This window comes from Bos mutus, chromosome 1, assembly GCF_027580195.1.
Source record: "Bos mutus isolate GX-2022 chromosome 1, NWIPB_WYAK_1.1, whole genome shotgun sequence".
In the NCBI taxonomy this organism is placed as follows: domain Eukaryota; kingdom Metazoa; phylum Chordata; class Mammalia; order Artiodactyla; family Bovidae; genus Bos; species Bos mutus.
In genome coordinates, this window is record NC_091617.1 from 66,272,931 (window position 1) to 66,291,829 (window position 18,899).

The window sequence follows — 18,899 nt, forward strand, 5'->3', positions numbered from 1 at the left end:
AGCTGAATTTGCCAAGTATTGTCAAATTGCTCTAAAAAAATGCCTACACTTGTCTACACTTTCATCAGCAATGCCCATTTTCCTATATGCTTGCCAAACTTGGCATTATCCATCTTTCTAATTTTCAGTAGTCCAGTGGGTAAAAATAAATCTATCTTTTGTTTAATATGCATTTTCTGGTTGTTAGTAAGTTTGAGACTCTCATGTAGTTGTTTGCCATTTAGGTTTCATCTACTGTAAATTCCTCTTCATAGATTCTACCCGTGTCTCAGTGGTAGTTTCTGTCTTTTTCTTAATGATTTACATATTCTAGATATAAATTCCCTGTTGATTTTTAAAAGTTCAAATATCTATTCCCATTATATCAGCTGTTTACTAATTTTCTCAGTGAATGTCTTATTTATAACTTCCTGTTCTTTTTCTTTCACATTTACGGATTTACCTAGACTCTGTGTTAGTATATGGTGTTAAATACCGGGAGGTTTTCCCTCTCTGTAAAATGATCTAGTACCATTCACTAAACAGTCCTCATCCATTTTATTTTTGTAGTGCCAGCTTTATTGTAGGTGGAGTTTCTGTGTCTTGGGTCTCTTTTTTCCTTCATTGTTCTCTTTCTTCTTGAGCAAATACCATACTATATTTATTACTCTGGATGTGCAGTTTGTCTTAATATCTGGTAGGACAAAGACTTCCTTTTTCACATTTTTCAAGGATGAGTTAGCCTTCCAAGGACTTTTATTTTCCCACATGAACTTTATTCTTAGATTTCTTTTAAAAATTCACCTGGAATTTTAATTGTGACTGCAGTGAATTATAGATGAATTGGTGGTAACTTGACAGCATGGACTCTGTTTCTGTTTATTTAAATCATCGTCTGTGCCCTCCTGTGTTCCCCCCTCTACCCGTAGAGATCTTGGGTCTTCCTGGTTTATTCCTAAATATTTTATAGTTTACAAATTTTAAAAAAGCTGTTGTGAATGATATCTAACTCTTATTACATTTTAAAATTAAACTTTATTTTGAGATAATAGTAGATCCACATGCAGTTTTAAGAAATAATACAAAGAAATAACATGGGTCCTTTACCCAGTTTCCCCCAGTGGTAACATCTTACAAAACTATAGTGCGGTATCACAACCAGAAAATTCACACGTATTGTAAAGATACAGTACATTTCCATCATCAGAAGGATCCCGCCTATTGCCCTTGTATAGCCACACCTACTTCCCTCCCACTCTGTAGCTGCTGACAACCAGCTACTCTGTTTCCCATTACCATAATGTCACTTCAGGAATGTTATATAAATTGAGTCATATAGTACATAAAATTTTGGAGTTAGCTTTTTTTTCATCCACCATAATTCTCTGGAGATTCATCCAGGTTGTTTTGTGTATTGGTAGTTACTCCTTTTTATTGCTCAGTTGCATTCTGTGATTTGGATGTAGACAGTTTGTTTAAATGTTCATTAATCTTTTTTTCCCTCCACCTGTTCATCAGAAGAAACAGTAATATATCTTTACAAATAAGAACTTTTAAAAAAAATGAAGGTGCCTACTCATTTTATGAACTATTGTTGGTAATTCATCTATATAATAAACAGTGACATTTTTAAATAATGTTAACAAAAAACATTATTCTTATAAATATAAAATAAAAAATTTAAGGAACTTCAAATTTATTAAACTGACAAATATTTTCTATTTCTGATTCTGGTATTCCAATTTCCAAATGACTTACTTTTTCACGAGTAAGAGTTTAAATTCTAGATTTTGAACTTGTAATAATATTTTCTTTTTCTTCTCTTTTACAGCAATTTGAGATTTTTGATGATTGCTTTAGCATATGCCATACCACTTGGTGTATTTGCTGGCTGGTCTGGAGTTCTGGACTTAATTTTAACACCAGTGCATGTCAGCCAAGTAAGTGTTTTATTTCTTTATATCTTGTAGGTATTTTTGGTTCACTGAAGTTCTGAACATTGTCTGCCTGTTCTTACATTTGACTTCAGTGCCTAGGTAAAGCATTGTCCTGTACCACTGCTGCTAAAGGAAGATCTTTATGAAATAGTTATAAACAATATTGATTTTCTTCCTGGATTTTGTTAACCACCAGGAATTTCACTTATGATTAATGATGCTAATAAAAGAAAAATAAAGAATGAAAAAATCTTAGGATCCTTGATTCTTGGTTTATAAAGATGAAGATCCTGTCATTAAATATAAGGCAATTCATACATCTAATTCCTCACTTTGTCTTCAGTCTCAGTATCTCATTTCCTTAAAAATAACCATTTCATCTACATGCTTGATGACGTCCATTCCTTCTCCTTGCTTCCAAATAGCATGGTAGGAAGGGGTCGAGAGACTAGGAAGGTCAGATGGAGGAAATCTAGCACACTGATCCGTTGCATGAATAAACAACTTTTCCAATTTTCTTTTGAGGAACTTTTGGAATGTCTACATCTAGGCTGTCATAAACAGTGCTGTATGGATATTTTCATCCCTTGGGGCATTTCTATATACATTTCTACTGGATATCTATCAAGGAATGGAATTGCTAGTTACAGGGTGTGCCTGCTTTGATAGATGATGCCAAACTCCTCCAAAGTAGTTGTTTTCGTTTATAGTCCTACCAGCGGTACATGAAATTTCTCCTTGCGGCATATCATTACCAGCACTTGGCAGTGTTAATCTTTTTAAATTTAGATGTGCTGATGACTGTGCAGTTGTATGCCCTTGTAGTGACTTCCATGACAGCTTTTTAAGTGGCATCCTTTTTTTATGACACACCTGTTCAAGATTCTTGCCCACTGCCTGGCTGCCTTTTTCTTACTGCTTTGTAAAGAGGAGAGCTTTGTGAAAGTGGTCTCCCCAGGAAGGCTTGGCTGAGGAATGGACTGCACATGTAAAAGGCAAAGCTACCGCAGACTTAGTACAGAGACTGCTGTGGGGTGCAAAGCTAGGACAAGTATAGCAGAGGGCAAGCATGCAGGACCCTTGGAGTTCTGGCCCAGCCAGAGTGTAAGACCTCATTAACAACTTGTTAACATCTTAGGCTTCTGTTGAGACACCAGGAAGAACAAACTTTAGAATCACGGACCATACCCTCAATAGAGGAAAGCCTATTGTTCTTGGACCCACCATGAACAAAACCTAAAACCAAGCCCTGACAAAAATCTGCAGAGGACATGATTTGGAGATTGAAGCCTGCCAAGTGAAAGGAACTTGAGAAACAACTTGGTTTCTAATCTTCTTCACTAGTAAAGTGCAAAACTGAGCTTACACAAGTTCAAGGTGATCTGCCATTAATTGAATGGCATATGAACTCAAAAATCAACTATCTTAGAAAAGATAATCCAGAATCTCTCTATTGTATCATCCACAGCATATAGTAGACAATTTTTTTTAAATTAGACATATAAACAATTAGGAAAATATGGTTCTTATTTAAAAACAAACAAAAGATGTGGTCAATAGAAACCAATTTGGAGATAGTCTAGGTGTTGGATTTAGCAGGCAGAAATGATATTGCAAAGGAGAAAGTGAGAGAAATCTTCTCTTGCTCCAAATTCATAAATCTATTCCCATATATTATTATGTAGAACTCTTTTATCCAATACAGTAGCCTCTAGTCACATGTGGCTATTTAATTTGAATAGTTTAAGATCATGGCATCCAGTCCCATCACTTCATGGCACATAGATGGGGAAACAGTGGAAACAGTGGCTGACTTTAGTTTTCTGGGCTCCAAAATCACTGCAGATGGTGATTGCAGCCATGAAATTAAAAGACACTTACTCCTTGGAAGGAAAGTTATGACCAACCTAGACAGCATATTAAAAAGCAGAGACAACATTTTGTCAACAAAGGTCCGTCTAGTCAAGGCTATGGTTTTTCCAGTGGTCATGCATGGATGTGAGAGTTGGACTATAAAGAAAGCTGAGCACGGAAGAATTGATGCTTTTGAACTATGGTGTTGGAGAAGACTCTTCAGAGTCCTTTGGACTGCAAGATCCAACCAGTCCATACTACAGGAGATCAGTCCAGGGTGTTCATTAGTAGGACTGATGTTGAAGCTGAAACTCCAATACTTTGGCCACCTGATGCGAAGAGCTGACTCATTTGAAAAGACCCTGATGCTGGGAAAGATTGAGGGCAGGAGGAGAAGGGGGCGACAGAAGATGAGATGGTTGGGTGGCATCACCGACTCAATGGACATGGGTTTGGATGGACTCCGGGAGTTGGTGATGGACAGGGAGGCCTGGCATGCTGCGGTTCATGGGGTCGCAAAGAGTCGGACATGACTGAGCGACTGAACTGAACTGAAACTATTTGAAATAAAATTAAAATGAAAAATTAACTTCCTCAATAGCACCAACCCGTATATTATTGTGCAGAACTCTCTTATCCAGTACAGTAGCCACTAGTTACATGTGGCTATTTAATGTGAATAGTTTAAACTAGTTGAAATAAAATTAAAATGAAAAATTAACTTCCTCAATAGCACCAACCACTTTTCAGGTGCTCGTGGCCACATGCAACTTACAGGTACCATATCGGACAGTGTTGACATAGAATATTTCCATCATCATAGAAAGTTCTGTGGAACAGTGCTATTCTGGAAACTTTATTGTTATTCCAGTCACATTTAAACCTAGAATTGAATTATGTGCTTGTTAAAAGGTAGGGATTAAATTTCTTTTATCCCAGATAGTTCTTCATTAACCTAACACCAATTTTTGAGAAGATCGTTCTTTCCCCATTACTCTCCAGTGTCATCTTTGTCATAATGAAATGCCCTTATGTGCATGGATGTTTCTAAATTATTTTTTCTTCTAGTCTATTTATCTGTCTCTTTGCCAATACCAAATTGTCTCAAGTATTTTAGTTTTATAATAAGTTTTAGTGTGTAGTAGAATAAATACTCTTTGAGATTTTGATTAGAATTTTATGAATCTCTAGGTCAGTTGGAGAATTAACTTTTTGTAATAGTAAGTCTTCAAAATCATGATCATTATATCTCTCATCTACTTACCTAATGTCTCTCTGAATCTCTTTTCTCAAAAACACCTTCTATATATTTGTTAGATGTATTACCAGGTATTTGATGTTTTCTGAAGCTATTATAATTGGTAACTTTAAAAATCTTACTTTTTGTTGGCTGGCATGTAGAAATATAGCTGGTTTTTGAAAATGATTGAAGTATAGCTCATCTTATATCCAGCAACCTTATTAAATTCACTTATTTATTTATCCATAGATATTTTTACCTCTCTGCATACATCTCATATCAGTTGTAACTAATGACAATTAGATGGAGAAAAATACATATAATAAAATTTAACACTGAGATAATCATCTGGTCTTTCTCTTTTAAACTGCAGATATGGTGAATTGCATTTGTTGATTATAAAATGTTGAACTACCTTGCATTTCTGTACTAAATCCATTTTGTCAGTGAGTTATTATAGTTTTTATGTATCACTGAATTCAGTTTGCTTGCATTTTGTTTAGGATGTTTTGCATTTATGTTCCTGAATGAGATTAGTCTATAATTTTTTTTATCTTGTCCTACCATTTCAATTTTAGTATCAAGATTTTGCTAGTCTCAGAAAAGAACTTCTGAAATGTTTCCTCTTTTTCTGTTATTGAAAGAGTTTATGTAAGTTTGATGGTGTGGGGATTTTATTTTTCCATAAATATTTGGTAGATTTCGCTGATAAAGCCATCTAGTTTTCTTGTGATACTGTTTTTCCTTCATTTCCATCTGATAATCTTTGTGTTTTAATTGGAACATTTAGTCCATTTGCAGTTAATGCAATTATTGGTAGATTTGAGTCTAGATCTACCACCTTATTATTGGTTTCCTTTTTTTCCAATCTAGTCTATCCTTTTTCTCTTCTTTCTCCTGGATTTTTTACTACTCTGTTTTCCCCTTTTATTAGCTTGGTAGTTTTAGTCTCTTATTATTTAGTGGTTATCCTAGAGGGTACAGAATGTACATTTCACTTATTAACATCTATTATAAATTAGAACTTTTACCTCTACCAGGACTGTCCAAGGTCCTCAGAACCCTTTCATTCCATCTAAGCCTCAACTGTGTGTGTATGCTTAGTTGCTGAGTCATGTCACTCAGTCTTTGCGACCCCATAGACAGTAGCCTACCAGGCTCCTCTGTCCATGGGATTATCCTGGCAAGAATACTGGAATGGGTTGCCATTGCCTCCTCCAGAGGATCTTCCAGACCCAGGGATCAAATCCATGTCTTCTGCAGCTCCTGCTTTGCAGGCAGATTCTTTACCACTGAGCCAGCTGGGAGGCCCACAATGGAGTATTACTCAGCCATAAAAGAGAATTAATTCTGCCATTTGCAACAGCATGGATATACCTAGAGAATATTATGCTTGGTGAAGTAAGTCAGATATATCACTTACATGGAGAATCAAAAAAATATTACAAATGAATGTATATGCAAAACAGCAACAGACTCACATATAGAAAACAAACTGCTGCTGCTGCTGCTAAGTCACTTCAGTCATGTCCGACTCTGTGCAACCCCATAGACGGCAGCCCACCAGGCTCCCCCGTCCCTGGGATTCTCCAGGCAAGAACACTGGAGTGGGTTGCCATTTCCTTCTCCAATGCATGAAAGTGAAAAGTGAAAGTGAAGTCGTTCAGTCAGGTCCTACCCTCAGCGACCCCATAGACTGCAGCCTACCAGGCTCCTCCATCCATGGGGTTTTCCAGGCAAGAGTACTGGAGTGGGGTGCCATAGCCTTCTCTGAGAAAACAAACTAGTGGTTACCAAAAGGAAGAAGAAAATGGGGAGAAACAAATTAGGGATATGGGACTAAGAAATACAAACTACTATGTATAAAATAGGTAATCAACAGGATATATTTTATAGCACAGGGAATTAGAGCCATTATTTTGCAATAACTTTTAGTGGAATATAATCCGTAAAAATACTGAATCACCTGAAACTCATATAATACTGTAAATCAAGTGTGCTTCAATTTAAAAAATAAGAATAGGTAGTAAGGAGATCAGTCCTGGGTGTTCATTGGAAGGACTGATGCTGAAGCTGAAACTCCAATACTTTGACCACCCAGTGCGAAGAGCTGACTCTTTGGAAAAGACCCTGATGCTGGGAAAGATTGAGGGCAAGAGGAGAAGGGGACGACAGAGGATGAGATGGTTGAATGGCATCAACAACTCAGTGGACATGGGTTTGGGTGGACTCTGGGAGTTGGTGATGGACAGGGAGGCCTAGCATGCTGCGGTTCATGGGGTCACAGAGTCGGACACAACTGAGCAACTGAACTGAACTGAACTGAAAAAAGCAATTCAAAATGAAACACATTTATTCTGCTCAAGGTTTGTAGGACTTCTTGAATCTATGGCTTAATGTCTCTTCAGTTTCAGAAAATTCTTAGCCAATGTCCCTTCAAAGCTTATGTTTCATTTTCTCTATTTCTTTTTCCTTCAGTAATTCTAACCATACGTGTTCTACTTTCACACTTCTTTCCTATGTCTTTTACTCTCTGTTCTGAATTTTCTATCCTTTGCCTTCCTCTGTTCAAACTGAATATTTTACCTAGCTTTTCTTCCAACTTATAATTTCAGTTTTCTGCTCTAATATGCTGTTAAACTCATCTATGAGTTACTTTCAACTATTATGTTCTTAAGTTATAAAATTTTTATTCAATGCTTTTTCATAGTTTCCAAATTTCTGTAGAAATGCTTGATCTTGTCTTTTATTGTTTTTGAAACTATTAAAAATAGTTATTTGAAATCTATATTTCCTAATCCCTTTATCTAGATCCCTTGTGGGTCTCTTTATATTTGTGATATTCATTCATGTTTTCTTATGTGTTCAGTTATTTTTGACTGAGTGCTCAACATAGTATATGAAAAGTTGTAGTGATAACTTAAGCTTGAAATGGTGTTCTTTTCCTCTAGAAAGTACTTATGTTTTTTCTTAGGAGTCTAAGGATCACTTAATCCAGTTTTAAGAATTGAGATCATTTAAAACTAGGTTTTAGTCCCTCAGAATATGGTTCCATTTCTTTCTTCTTCTTTTTTTTTAAAGTTCCATTTCTCATTTATACCACTCTTAGGCATAGTAGTGGTTTAGTTGCTAAGTCGTATTTGACTCTTGCGACCGCATGGATTGTAGCCTGCCAGGCTCCTTCCGTCCATGAGATTTCCCAGGCAGGAATTTTGGAGTGGGTTGCCATTTCCTTCTCCAGGGGATCTTCCTGACCCAGGAATTGAACACTGGTCTCCTGCATTGCAGGCAGATTCTTTACCAACTAAGCCACCAGGGAAGCCTGCTCTTAGGTATGCTGCTGCTGCTAAGTTGCTTCAGTCGTGTCCGACTCTGTGCGACCCCATAGATGGCAGCCCACCAGGCTTCCCCGTCCCTGGGATTCTCGGCGAGAACACTGGAGTGGATTGCCAGTTCCTTCTCCAGTGCAGGAAAGTGAAAAGTGAAAGTGAAGTCGCTCTTAGGTATAGTCCCTGGCTAAAGCCTGGAGTTTTCTACAAGGCCAGACACCTAAGAGCAGGCCTCAAACTCGTATTTTTTTTCTTCCTAGATTCATGAGGCTGTCAGTAGTTTTACAGCCCCTTAGCTACCTTTTCTGAAATCAGTAGACACACCCCTAAGGAAAAAGTGCCCCCAAATACCCAGGCTTCCTTCTCATCTTATTCCAGAATTATGAATTACTTTCTTGACTCTCTACTGCCTTCAAACATATTTCCCACTCCAGATTTTCTGCTTTGCAACCAGAAAATTAACCCAAATTACCTAGTGTATCTTTACTATAAGGAGAAAACCTTTTAATTTCCTGTTTTTCTGGATGGCAGGTATTCCAAGCATACTCAACTTCAGGAAGAAAAAGTGTAGCACCCATTCAGATGATGCTGATTTTGTAGATCTTACGATTCATGTTACAAAGCCTGAGAATCCCTTCCAAGTGTCTCTCTGTACAAACTCTTAAGAGATACAGACACTATGAGTCATACCAGGTATTAAATAAAATGAAATTTAAAATTAAATAAGAACAGATCTTCTGGGTTGGTAGACACATAGACACCCTCCAATTAATTTGGATACTCTCAAATTAATTAATTAAATTCAAGCAAAGAAAAAAATTAATTATTGGGGAGAATATTATTAACTAAAGCAAATATCATGAATAGAGAAAGCAGAAAATGGCCTGAAAGGACCAGGGTTAGTATAGTCAGATACACAGTGTTCTTCACCTGATGCAGGACCCCAGTGACCTACAGGATAGATGAGAATGTTTATAGGGACTTCATAGTATAATAGGCCTCAGTCCATAGTGTTAATAAACGCTAAATGCAAGAAGAGGGGCAGTTCTGAAGAACAGAGAATTCTCTTGCCCCACATGCCAGTAGTATGAAAGAAAAACTGTAGAGATGATTTAAATTTCTGGTGTTATTTTTCTCCAGAGAACATTTATCTTTGTTTCTGGCACCAGACACTGGTAGAGCAAGATTTGTGTAAAGTTATTGTAATACTTTGGAATTTGTAATACAGTGGAAACAATGTCAGACTTTATTTTTCTGGGGTCCAACATCACTGCAGATGGTGACTGCAGCCATGAAATTAAAAAACGCTTACTCCTTGGAAGGAAAATTATGACCAACCTAGATAGCATATTCAAAAGCAGAGACATTACTTTGCCAACAAAGGTCCGTCTAGTCAAGGCTATGGTTTTTCCTGTGGTCATGTATGGATGTGAGAGTTGGACTGTGAAGAAGGCTGAGTGCCGAAGAATTGCTGCTTTTGAACTGTGGTGTCGCAAAAGACTCTTGAGAGTCCCTTGGACTGCAAGGAGATCCAACCAGTCCATTCTGAAGGAGATCAGCCCTGGGATTTCTTTGGAAGGAATGATGCTAAATAAAGCTGAAACTCCAGTACTTTGGCCACCTCATGTAAAGAGTTGACTCACTGGAAAAGACTGATGCTGGGAGGGATTGGGGGCAAGAGGAGAAGGGGACGACAGAGGATGAGATGGCTGGATGGCATCACTGACTCGATGGACATGAGTATCAGTGAACTCCGGGAGTGGTGATGGACAGGGAGGCCTGGCGTGCTGCGATTCATGGGGTCGCAAAGAGTCGGACACGACTGAGCAACTGATCTGATCTGATCTGATTGTAATACTAAGAGTAGGCTAAGAATGCCAAAATTCTGAGACTGAAGAAGACATTAGTTTCTCATTCACACAGGTATCTAGGATAGTTTGCCTAATAATCCAGAACAGTTGTCCACAGTTTGGATTGCTCTCTTGCTTACACTGATTTAGACACCTAGGTTGCTTCCTCTTTGAAGCTCTTCTGTCTCCTAGGGCCTTGTCATTATATGCATGGGTGAAGATGGCTGACTATCCGTATTCCAGCTGGCAGAGAGGGAAAGAAAGCATTGGCGGAGGCATACAGTTGCCTTCTAGGTTCTAGCCTAGAGATGGCACACCTCACTTTTTTCCACTTCCATTAATGAGAACTTAGTCATGTGGTCCCATGTGGCTGAATATGGGCTAGAACATGTAAACTAGCTAAATGCCCTGGTAGGATAAGATATAATGTATTTTGGTGGACGGCTGACCAGTTCTATCACATCTGTAATGAAAAATATGACTAGAAAACTAATAAGAGATAGAATTTAGTTTGGGTAGCTCCCAAGTGCCAGGGCAAGTTTGAACTTTGTCCTATAACCACAAAGAAAGCCAATAACTGTTTCTGAGCAGGGAAGTGGAATGATTGAAATAATTATTCTGGAAATAGCGGGCAAAAAGATTGCTACTACAGGAGTCCAGAAGTACAAAATAAGAAAATAAGCAATTGTGATGCCCGTGATGGGGAAAGAGAAAAGACAAAATGCACCAGTATTGTTCAGAACACATGAAATGTCAAGTATTGTCAACTAACAGGTATTGGGCAGTTTGCATTGATTAACTTATTTAACTCTCAGAAAAACCCTCACTATCCCGAATCCCCATCCTACTAATGAGAAAACTGAGACATGGGGTGCGTGTTGCAACAGAAGCCAAGTCATAGTAAGAGTTAAAGCTACTCTTTAACTGAGGATGAGTGATGAGGAAACGTAGGCAGCATTTGTAGATTGCTCTGAGCAAGTTTGTCCATGAAGGTAGGGAAGAGACGAAACATTAGATGATGGAGAAACATCATCAGGTAACAGCCACAGCTCTAACCTCTATTGAGCACTTCCTGTATGTTGACTGCTGATCTAAGGTTTGTGTGGAAATTATCTCACGTCCATGTTATGGGCAGGAAGACCTAATTTGCACAGAGTCACAAAGCTAGTAAATGACAGGGCTGGAAATGTTTTCTCCAGGAGTAGAACGAGCTGTCCATTTGAAGTCGAGCTCAAATTCTTTGTCTCCTCAGGTACTCAACCTGTTTTCTCTCTCTCTCCCACCCGCAACCCTCTTTTCCCCCCACTCATCTGTGTTCTCTTAATACATTCTCTTTTGACTTGTACCGGACATTTTAGCACTTAATTATTGCCTAGTACTTTCCTGGTATTTATTTAGGTAAGTTTGTATTAACTAGTCACACATGAATCCTTTCATCTGATTCATTTTCTTAAATAGTATTTCCTAAATTTTATGCCATTTAGCTATTAACATACTGATTAAAGACAATTTTTTCCATGCCTTCTAAACTGCAACATGATAATCTTGTATTAAATGTGTCTGCCACTTTCTTAACAGGTAGATGCTGGCTGGATTGGATTTTGGTCCATTGTTGGAGGCTGTGTTGTTGGAATAGCTATGGCAAGGTGAGAATATTTTACGGTAAACATGTGAGTAAGCACAATCAAAAAAAGAGCCCAAAGGGAAACTCAGCTACCCTAGATAACCATTAACATTTAAGGAAAAGTAAAACAGGCAAAAGTCAAAAAAAGGACACTTGTTCAGGCTATAAGAAAATCCACACACAGTAGGTAGAATTTGCTGCTACAAGAAACCTTCTCAGGAGTCCACTGTAAAATGTTCTTGGAGACTAGAGATGTATTTCCAGTGTATTAAGCTTCCTCTCTCCATATTTTTAAAGAACAGCATCTACAAATTGGACTCAAGGAAAGATGATACAATAATAAAGGCAGATTGATAGTTACCGGGAGTAGAAAAGAATTGAAGGGAATCATTCATAAGAGCATATCTAGAACTTTCCATGAAAAGTCAGTATCCTGATTAGCAAATATTTATTTCTGGTCTTTTTTGACAGGTATGACCCTATGGTTATCCCATTTTGATGAAAAATGCCCATAAAGACTTTGAGTTTCATCAAACTCTCTTTAATTCTTAACCCAATATGACAACACATTTTTAGAATGAGTCAGAATAAGGGAAAATCTCATTTATTCTAAAAAAAAGAAAAGAATGAAAATGTCACTCATGTAGGTGGCTACCTATAAAACTACTCTTGGTGTTTCCAGTGAGATAATATTCATTCACTTTCCAAATCATTTTATCCTATTTAAACAAAAACAAAATTGGGTAATCAACTTTACCAGGAAGGGAAGAATATAGCTACATATTTGGGGAGATCAAGTAAGATATGTGAAGCACCTAACTGTCTAAATACTTAAACATAATTGACACAGGATAATATTATAACTAGACCTTATAGTTTGCATAGTGTTTCTGGGCTGATAAAAGAATAAATTGACACTTATTTCTAAATCACTTTTTCTGAGGTTTTTATAAATTAGGAAATATAATAAAATCAAAAAGCTAAAGAAAAATATGAGCACAGCTATTTGTATGAAATCACTGCACTGATACTATCACTTTTGATAAGAATCCTATCTAATTTTTCTAATTAATCTCCAAACCAATGATACTGAGTCATCATTTACCAAATCTTTTTCTGAGCATCACATCAGTCAAAGAGGGACACATTATGTATCAGAAATGACATCTTATTTGGGCCTTTCTCTGTATTTTTTCTACAAACCCTTAATTTTAACTTTATGGAAATAGAACTAGAGGGAAAAATTAGAATGAGGACATTTCTGTTTTTAAATTGTTGAAATGGAAGTTTTAAAAAGTACAACCCTTACTCTGGAATCCAAAGTCAATTGTAATATCTTCTAAGCCTAAAATAAGTTTTTAAATTATATTCAAAACAGCCTTTTTGGGGTCCCTAGAATGGAATCTCCTTATAGACGTGAGTGCTTTAGGTGGTTGGTTGTTTTTTCATGCGTGTGATTATGTTACTAAAGGTTGGGCTTCCCTGGCGGTTCAGATGGTAAAGAGTATGCCTGCAATGCAGAAGGCCCAGGTTCAATCCCTGCGTAGGGAAGATCCTCCTGGAGAAGGGACTAGCAACCTACTCCAGTATTCTTACCTGGAGAATTCCGTGGACAGAGGAGCCTGGCAGGCTACAGTCCATGGCATTGCAAGGAGTCAGACACAACTGAGTGACTAACGCTTTCATTTTCACACACTACTCAAGGTTACTACTAAATGTACTACTTTGGTCTTAACAGTACACTTTGATAGTATTGGCCCATTTGAAAGGACTAGGTCTCCAAAATTGGTGGACCAGAGTGGTCAATTTAGTCTTATGTGATCAGGCCCTGAAAAACTTACTAACTGTTCAACTTCACTCAACTGGTTGTACCAGAAAACTGTTTTATTCTCTCATACCAGCTATCTGCCTATCTCACCAGTAAGTTCATGACACATCACTTAATATAAACCAAAAGAGTAATGAACATAGAATTAAAACAAAGCTTTTGGATTTTCTTGAGGAGCATTTCCATCAAGCTGTGAAACATTTTTCAGAGTACATAAGAATTTTCTTTTTGTCAACTTTCATAGTAGAGAACTAACCAAAGTCACTGGGCAAAGGTGCATCCATTTTTCCCACCAAAAGATGGCATCAGCTCTCACAGGCAGTCGTTTTAGTCTAGATAACACTTTACAAACGTGATTAACCCCGTCATGTCAAATAAGTGCAAAATGAAAGAGTATTGCAAGTCATATCATTACAATAGAAATTAAAATCTATTTTACAAAAACAAAGAGAAAACATGGTAAATGTTATATTTGTGATGGGATCAGTTTTTCTACAGTAGGAACAATTCTGAAGGACAGAGTAAGTTGTGTACAGGCAGAGCCAGACAATTGTGTTTATACAATCAGTGGTTCATTAGCAGATGAGGAAAAACGGTTGGCAAATGGGCAGGTTTTTGGTCATGACTAAATAGAAAGTATCTCTACCAGGAGTTGCATGTTAATTCAAGACAAAGCAGGATTTTTGAGAACTTAAAGTGCTATGAAACATTATGAACAAATTTTGTAGAATAAATTCAGTATTCTAGAGGTATGTTCTTGCTCTTACAAACCTTACAGTCTGATAGGGAAGAAAAACAATAAATGCAAAAGCAAGAGATATTTCAAGAGTGTGAGAATGGGGTGGGGAGGGCCATGAGCATGGAGAGCCTTCCTGAACTGAGACCTGAATGACCTAAGGAGTAAGCAGGAGTAAGTCACGTGACAGTCTGGAGATGCCAGCATTCCAGGACAGGGGCAGAAGCTACGGCTGCTATGGGAAACAACCTTAGTATGTAGGAGAGACAGAAGCAGGGCTGTGCGAGTGAAGAATAGTAAGACAAAGGGAAAGTGGAGGCAGAAACCAGATCATATAGGAAGGACCCCAAAGGCTCTGATGTAAGGATTTATATTTGGCTCTAAGTGACTTTGAATTTTGGGAGAGCTGTCTTTGTAAGTTTTTATCAATGTTGGCCCATTTTCTAAGACTAGGACATTATGTGCTCATTATAGGATGTTTGGAAATTATAGAAAAATATACAAAGAAAGTAAAAGTGGCAATTAAAAACTAAGAATCTATCCTGTAATTATATTAATAAATACATAACAGAGATCATATTTTATGTGTTTTGTAAAAGGAAAAAAAAATCACAGAGCAACACTTATCACATACAGATACTCATACACACAAACACATAAAATGTATCAGTTTTTAAAAACATAAAAACTTGCTTTTAAAAGAATGCATTGAAAATTTTCAAGATATTATTGTTTAATCAAAGTGTGTCATTCATGTAAAGAGTATTTTAAAAATCCAGCTAGGATTAATACATTGTTTCTTTTCAGGTTTGCAGATTTTATCAGGGGTATGCTGAAACTAATTCTGCTCCTCCTGTTTTCTGGGGCTACGCTGTCATCCACGTGGTTCACCCTGACTTGTTTGAACAGCATCACACACCTGCCTTTAACCACAGGTAAACACAGACTGTTTTGAATTTTGAATGAATATTTTCAGTTTATAAAAGCATATATACACTGACAGTAGGGCTTTTTCCATAATTGTTATATATACAAAAAAGGTCTCCCTTGTCCAGCTGTCAGACCATAATCCCATCTAAGAAGCAACTGAAAATATTCCCATTGGTATTTTGCATATGGAAATGTATAATATTTTGCCTAAGCTTACATAGCTTGGAAAATCATATCAGAGCATAATACAAAAATTTTTATCTTCTGTATAGCCATTACATCATTGTTAAACAGGAAGGAAAATGAACAAAGGCAAAAAGCTATGTTTCAAGTACACACCAGTAAAATTCTTTCAATGAGCAACTATAGGTTTATTTTATATTTAGGCTTTTAAAAACTTTTAATTCAATCTATATAAACTAAAAACAGAAAAAAAAAGAAGTTCACTATTTCTCCCACCCCTGACCTCTTGCAGCCACCAATCTGTTCTCTGTTTCTATGAGCTTGGTTTTTTATGGTTTTTGTTTTTTTGTTTGTTTTTAATTCTACATGTAAGTGAGATCATACAGTATTTGTCTTTCTGTATCTTGACTTACTTCACTTAGCATAATATCCTCAAGATCAAAACATGTCACAGATGGCAAGATTTTGTTCTTTATGCCTGAGTAATATTCTATTGCATATATATTCCACAATTTACCCACTGTTAGGATTAGGTTGCTTCCATATCTTGGCTACTGTAAATAATGCTGCAGTGAACATGGGGGTGTGGATATCCTTTTGAGCTAATGATATCCGTTCCTCAGATAAGAAATGAGATTGCTGGATCAAATGGTAGTTCTAATTTTAGTTTTTTGAGGAACCTAAGTACTGTTTTCCATAGTGGCTGCACTAATTTGCATCCCCACCAACAGTACACAAGGGTTTACCTTTCTCCGCATCCTTACCAACACTTGTTATTTCTTATCTTATTGGTGATAGCCATTCTGACAGGTGTGGAGTGATATCTCATTGTGATTTTTGATCCATGTTTCTCTGATGATTAATGATACTGAGTTTCTTTTACGTGTCTGTTGGCCATCTGTATGTCTTCTTTGGAAAAATGAGTATTCAGATCTTCTGCCATTTTTTATTGCATTGTTTGTTTTTTAGTACTGAAATGTATGAATTATTGGTATATTTTAGATATTAGCCCCTTATCAGATAAATGGTTTGCAATTATTTTCTTCCATTCAGTAGGTTGCCTTTTCATTTGTTGATAGCTTCCTTTGCTCTGCAGGAGCTTTTCAATTTGATGTAGTCTCAGTTGTTAATTTTCACTGTTGTTCTTTTGGTGTCAGAATCAAAAAATTATTGCCAAGACCTGTGTCAAGGAACTTACTGTCTCTTTTATATTCTAGGAGTTTTATGGTTTCAGGTCTTATGGATTCAAATTATGATTTCAAAGTTTTATGGATTCAAGGCTCTGATTCATTTTGTGTTAATTTATGCATATGGTGTAAGATAGTGATCCAGTTTCATTCTTTTGCATGTGGTTGTACCGTTTTCCCAATATCATTTATTGAAGAGGCTGTTCTTCCCCATTGTATATTCCTGGCCTTTTTGTTGTAAACTAATTGACTGTAAGTGTACAGGTTTTATTCTGGGCTCTCTGTTTTGTTCCACTGATCTGTGTCTGTATTTTTATGCCAGTACCATACTATTTTAATTACTCTAGCTTTGTTATACAGTTTGAAATCAGGGCATGTGACGCCTCCAGCTTTGTTCCTTTTTTCAAGATTGCTTTAGCTATCCAGGGTCTTCTGTGGTTCCTCACAAATTTTAGGATTATTTCTTCTATTTAGACTGTAAAAAATGCCATTGGAAGTTTGATAGCTATTGCATTGAATGTGTACATTGCTTTGGGTAGTATGGATGTTTTATCAATAGTTATTCTTCCAATCTATGAGCACAGACTACCTGTCCACTTATTGTGTCTTCTTCAATTTCTTTAATTAATGTCATGTAGTTTTCGGTATACAGACCTTTCACCTCCTTGGTTAAACTTACTCCTAGATATTTTATTCTTTTGTTATAATTGTAAATGGGATTTTTTTCCTCATTTCTCTTTCAGATAGTTTATTACTAGTATAAAGAAATGCAAGGTTTTGTGTTGATCTTGTAGCCTACAATTTTACTAAATTTACTAGTTCTAACAGTTTTTTGATGGCATCTTCAGGATTTTCTATGTATAATATCATGTCATCTGCAAATGGTGTCAGTTTTGCTTCTTCCTTCCCTGTTTGGATGCCTTTTTTTTTCCTTGCCCATAAAAGTGGGGAGAGTGGGCATCCTTGTCTTGTTCCTGATCTTAGAGGAAAAACTTTCAGCTTTTTACCATTGAGTATGATGTTAACTGTGATCTTGTCATGTATAGCCTTTGTTATGTTGAGATACATTCCCTCTATACCCTCTTTGTTAAGAGCTTTTATCATAAATGGATGTTGAATTTTGTCAAGTGCATTTTCTCTCTGTCTCGAGATGACCACATGGTTTTTCACTCCTCATTTTGTTAACCTGGTGGTTAACATTAACTGGTTTGCAGATGTTGAACTAGTCTTGGATTCTTCAAATAAATCCCACTTGACCATGGTTTATGATTGTTTTAATTTATTGTTAAATTTGGTTTACTAATATTTTGTTGAGGGTTTTTTCATCTATATTCAGCAGGGATATTGGTCTGTAATTTTCCTTTTTTGTGGCATCCTTGTTAGGTTTTGGTATCAGGGTGATTTTGGCCTTTTAAAATGTATTTAGAAATTTCCCCCTCTTCTATTTTTTGGAAGAGTTTGAAAAGGAATTGTGTTAGTTCTCCTTTGAAAGTTTGGTAGAATTCATTAGTGAAGGCTTTTGGTCATGGACTTTTGTTTGTTGAGGTTTTTGATTATTGATCCAGTCCTTTTTGCTAGCAACTGATCTGTTCAGATTTTCTATTTCATCATGATTCAGGCTTTGTAGATTGTGTATTTCTGGGAATTTACCCATTTCTTCTAGGTTGTCTATTTTGTTGGCATATAATTGTATCATAGTAGTCTCTTATCCTTCGTGTTTCTGATATCAATTATAACATCTCTTTCATTTCTGATTTTATTTATTTGAGTCCTCTCTCTTTTTTTTCTTGGTGAGGTTAGCCAAGGGATACAATATTGGCAATTTACCTATTATTAGCTCATCCAGTTGACCTGAAACATTTATAACTGCAGTTGTTTTTGATTGTTATTAGTATCATTTGGGAATCTATATTAATCTTTCCATGGCTGCTATTAATAAGTTACCACAAATGTTGTTGTTGTTCAGTCACTAAATCATGTCTGACTCTGCGACCCCATGAACAGCAGCATGCCAGGCTTCTCTGTCCATCACTAACTCCCTGTGTTTCCTCAAACTCATGTACATTGATTTGGTGATGCCATCCAACCATCTCATCCTCTGTCGCTCCTTCTCCTCTTGCCCTCAATTTCCCCTAGCATCAGGGTCTTTTCCAGTGAGTCAACTTTTCACATCAGCTGGCCAAAGTATTGGAACTTCAGCTTCAGCATCAGTCCTTCCAATA

The 18,899-nt window shown here is 36.8% G+C and overlaps 1 protein-coding gene across 1 annotated transcript in view; it reads left to right on the forward strand.

Moving 5' to 3' along the window:
• Positions 1–18,899, forward strand: part of SLC49A4 (solute carrier family 49 member 4) — an 89,637-nt gene that overhangs the window by 48,919 nt on the left and 21,819 nt on the right. The window contains exons 5-7 of the mRNA XM_070370163.1: positions 1,811–1,919; positions 11,768–11,835; positions 15,185–15,312. Of these exons, the coding sequence (XP_070226264.1) occupies positions 1,811–1,919; positions 11,768–11,835; positions 15,185–15,312 (305 nt within the window). The remainder of the gene's footprint in view (positions 1–1,810; positions 1,920–11,767; positions 11,836–15,184; positions 15,313–18,899) is intronic.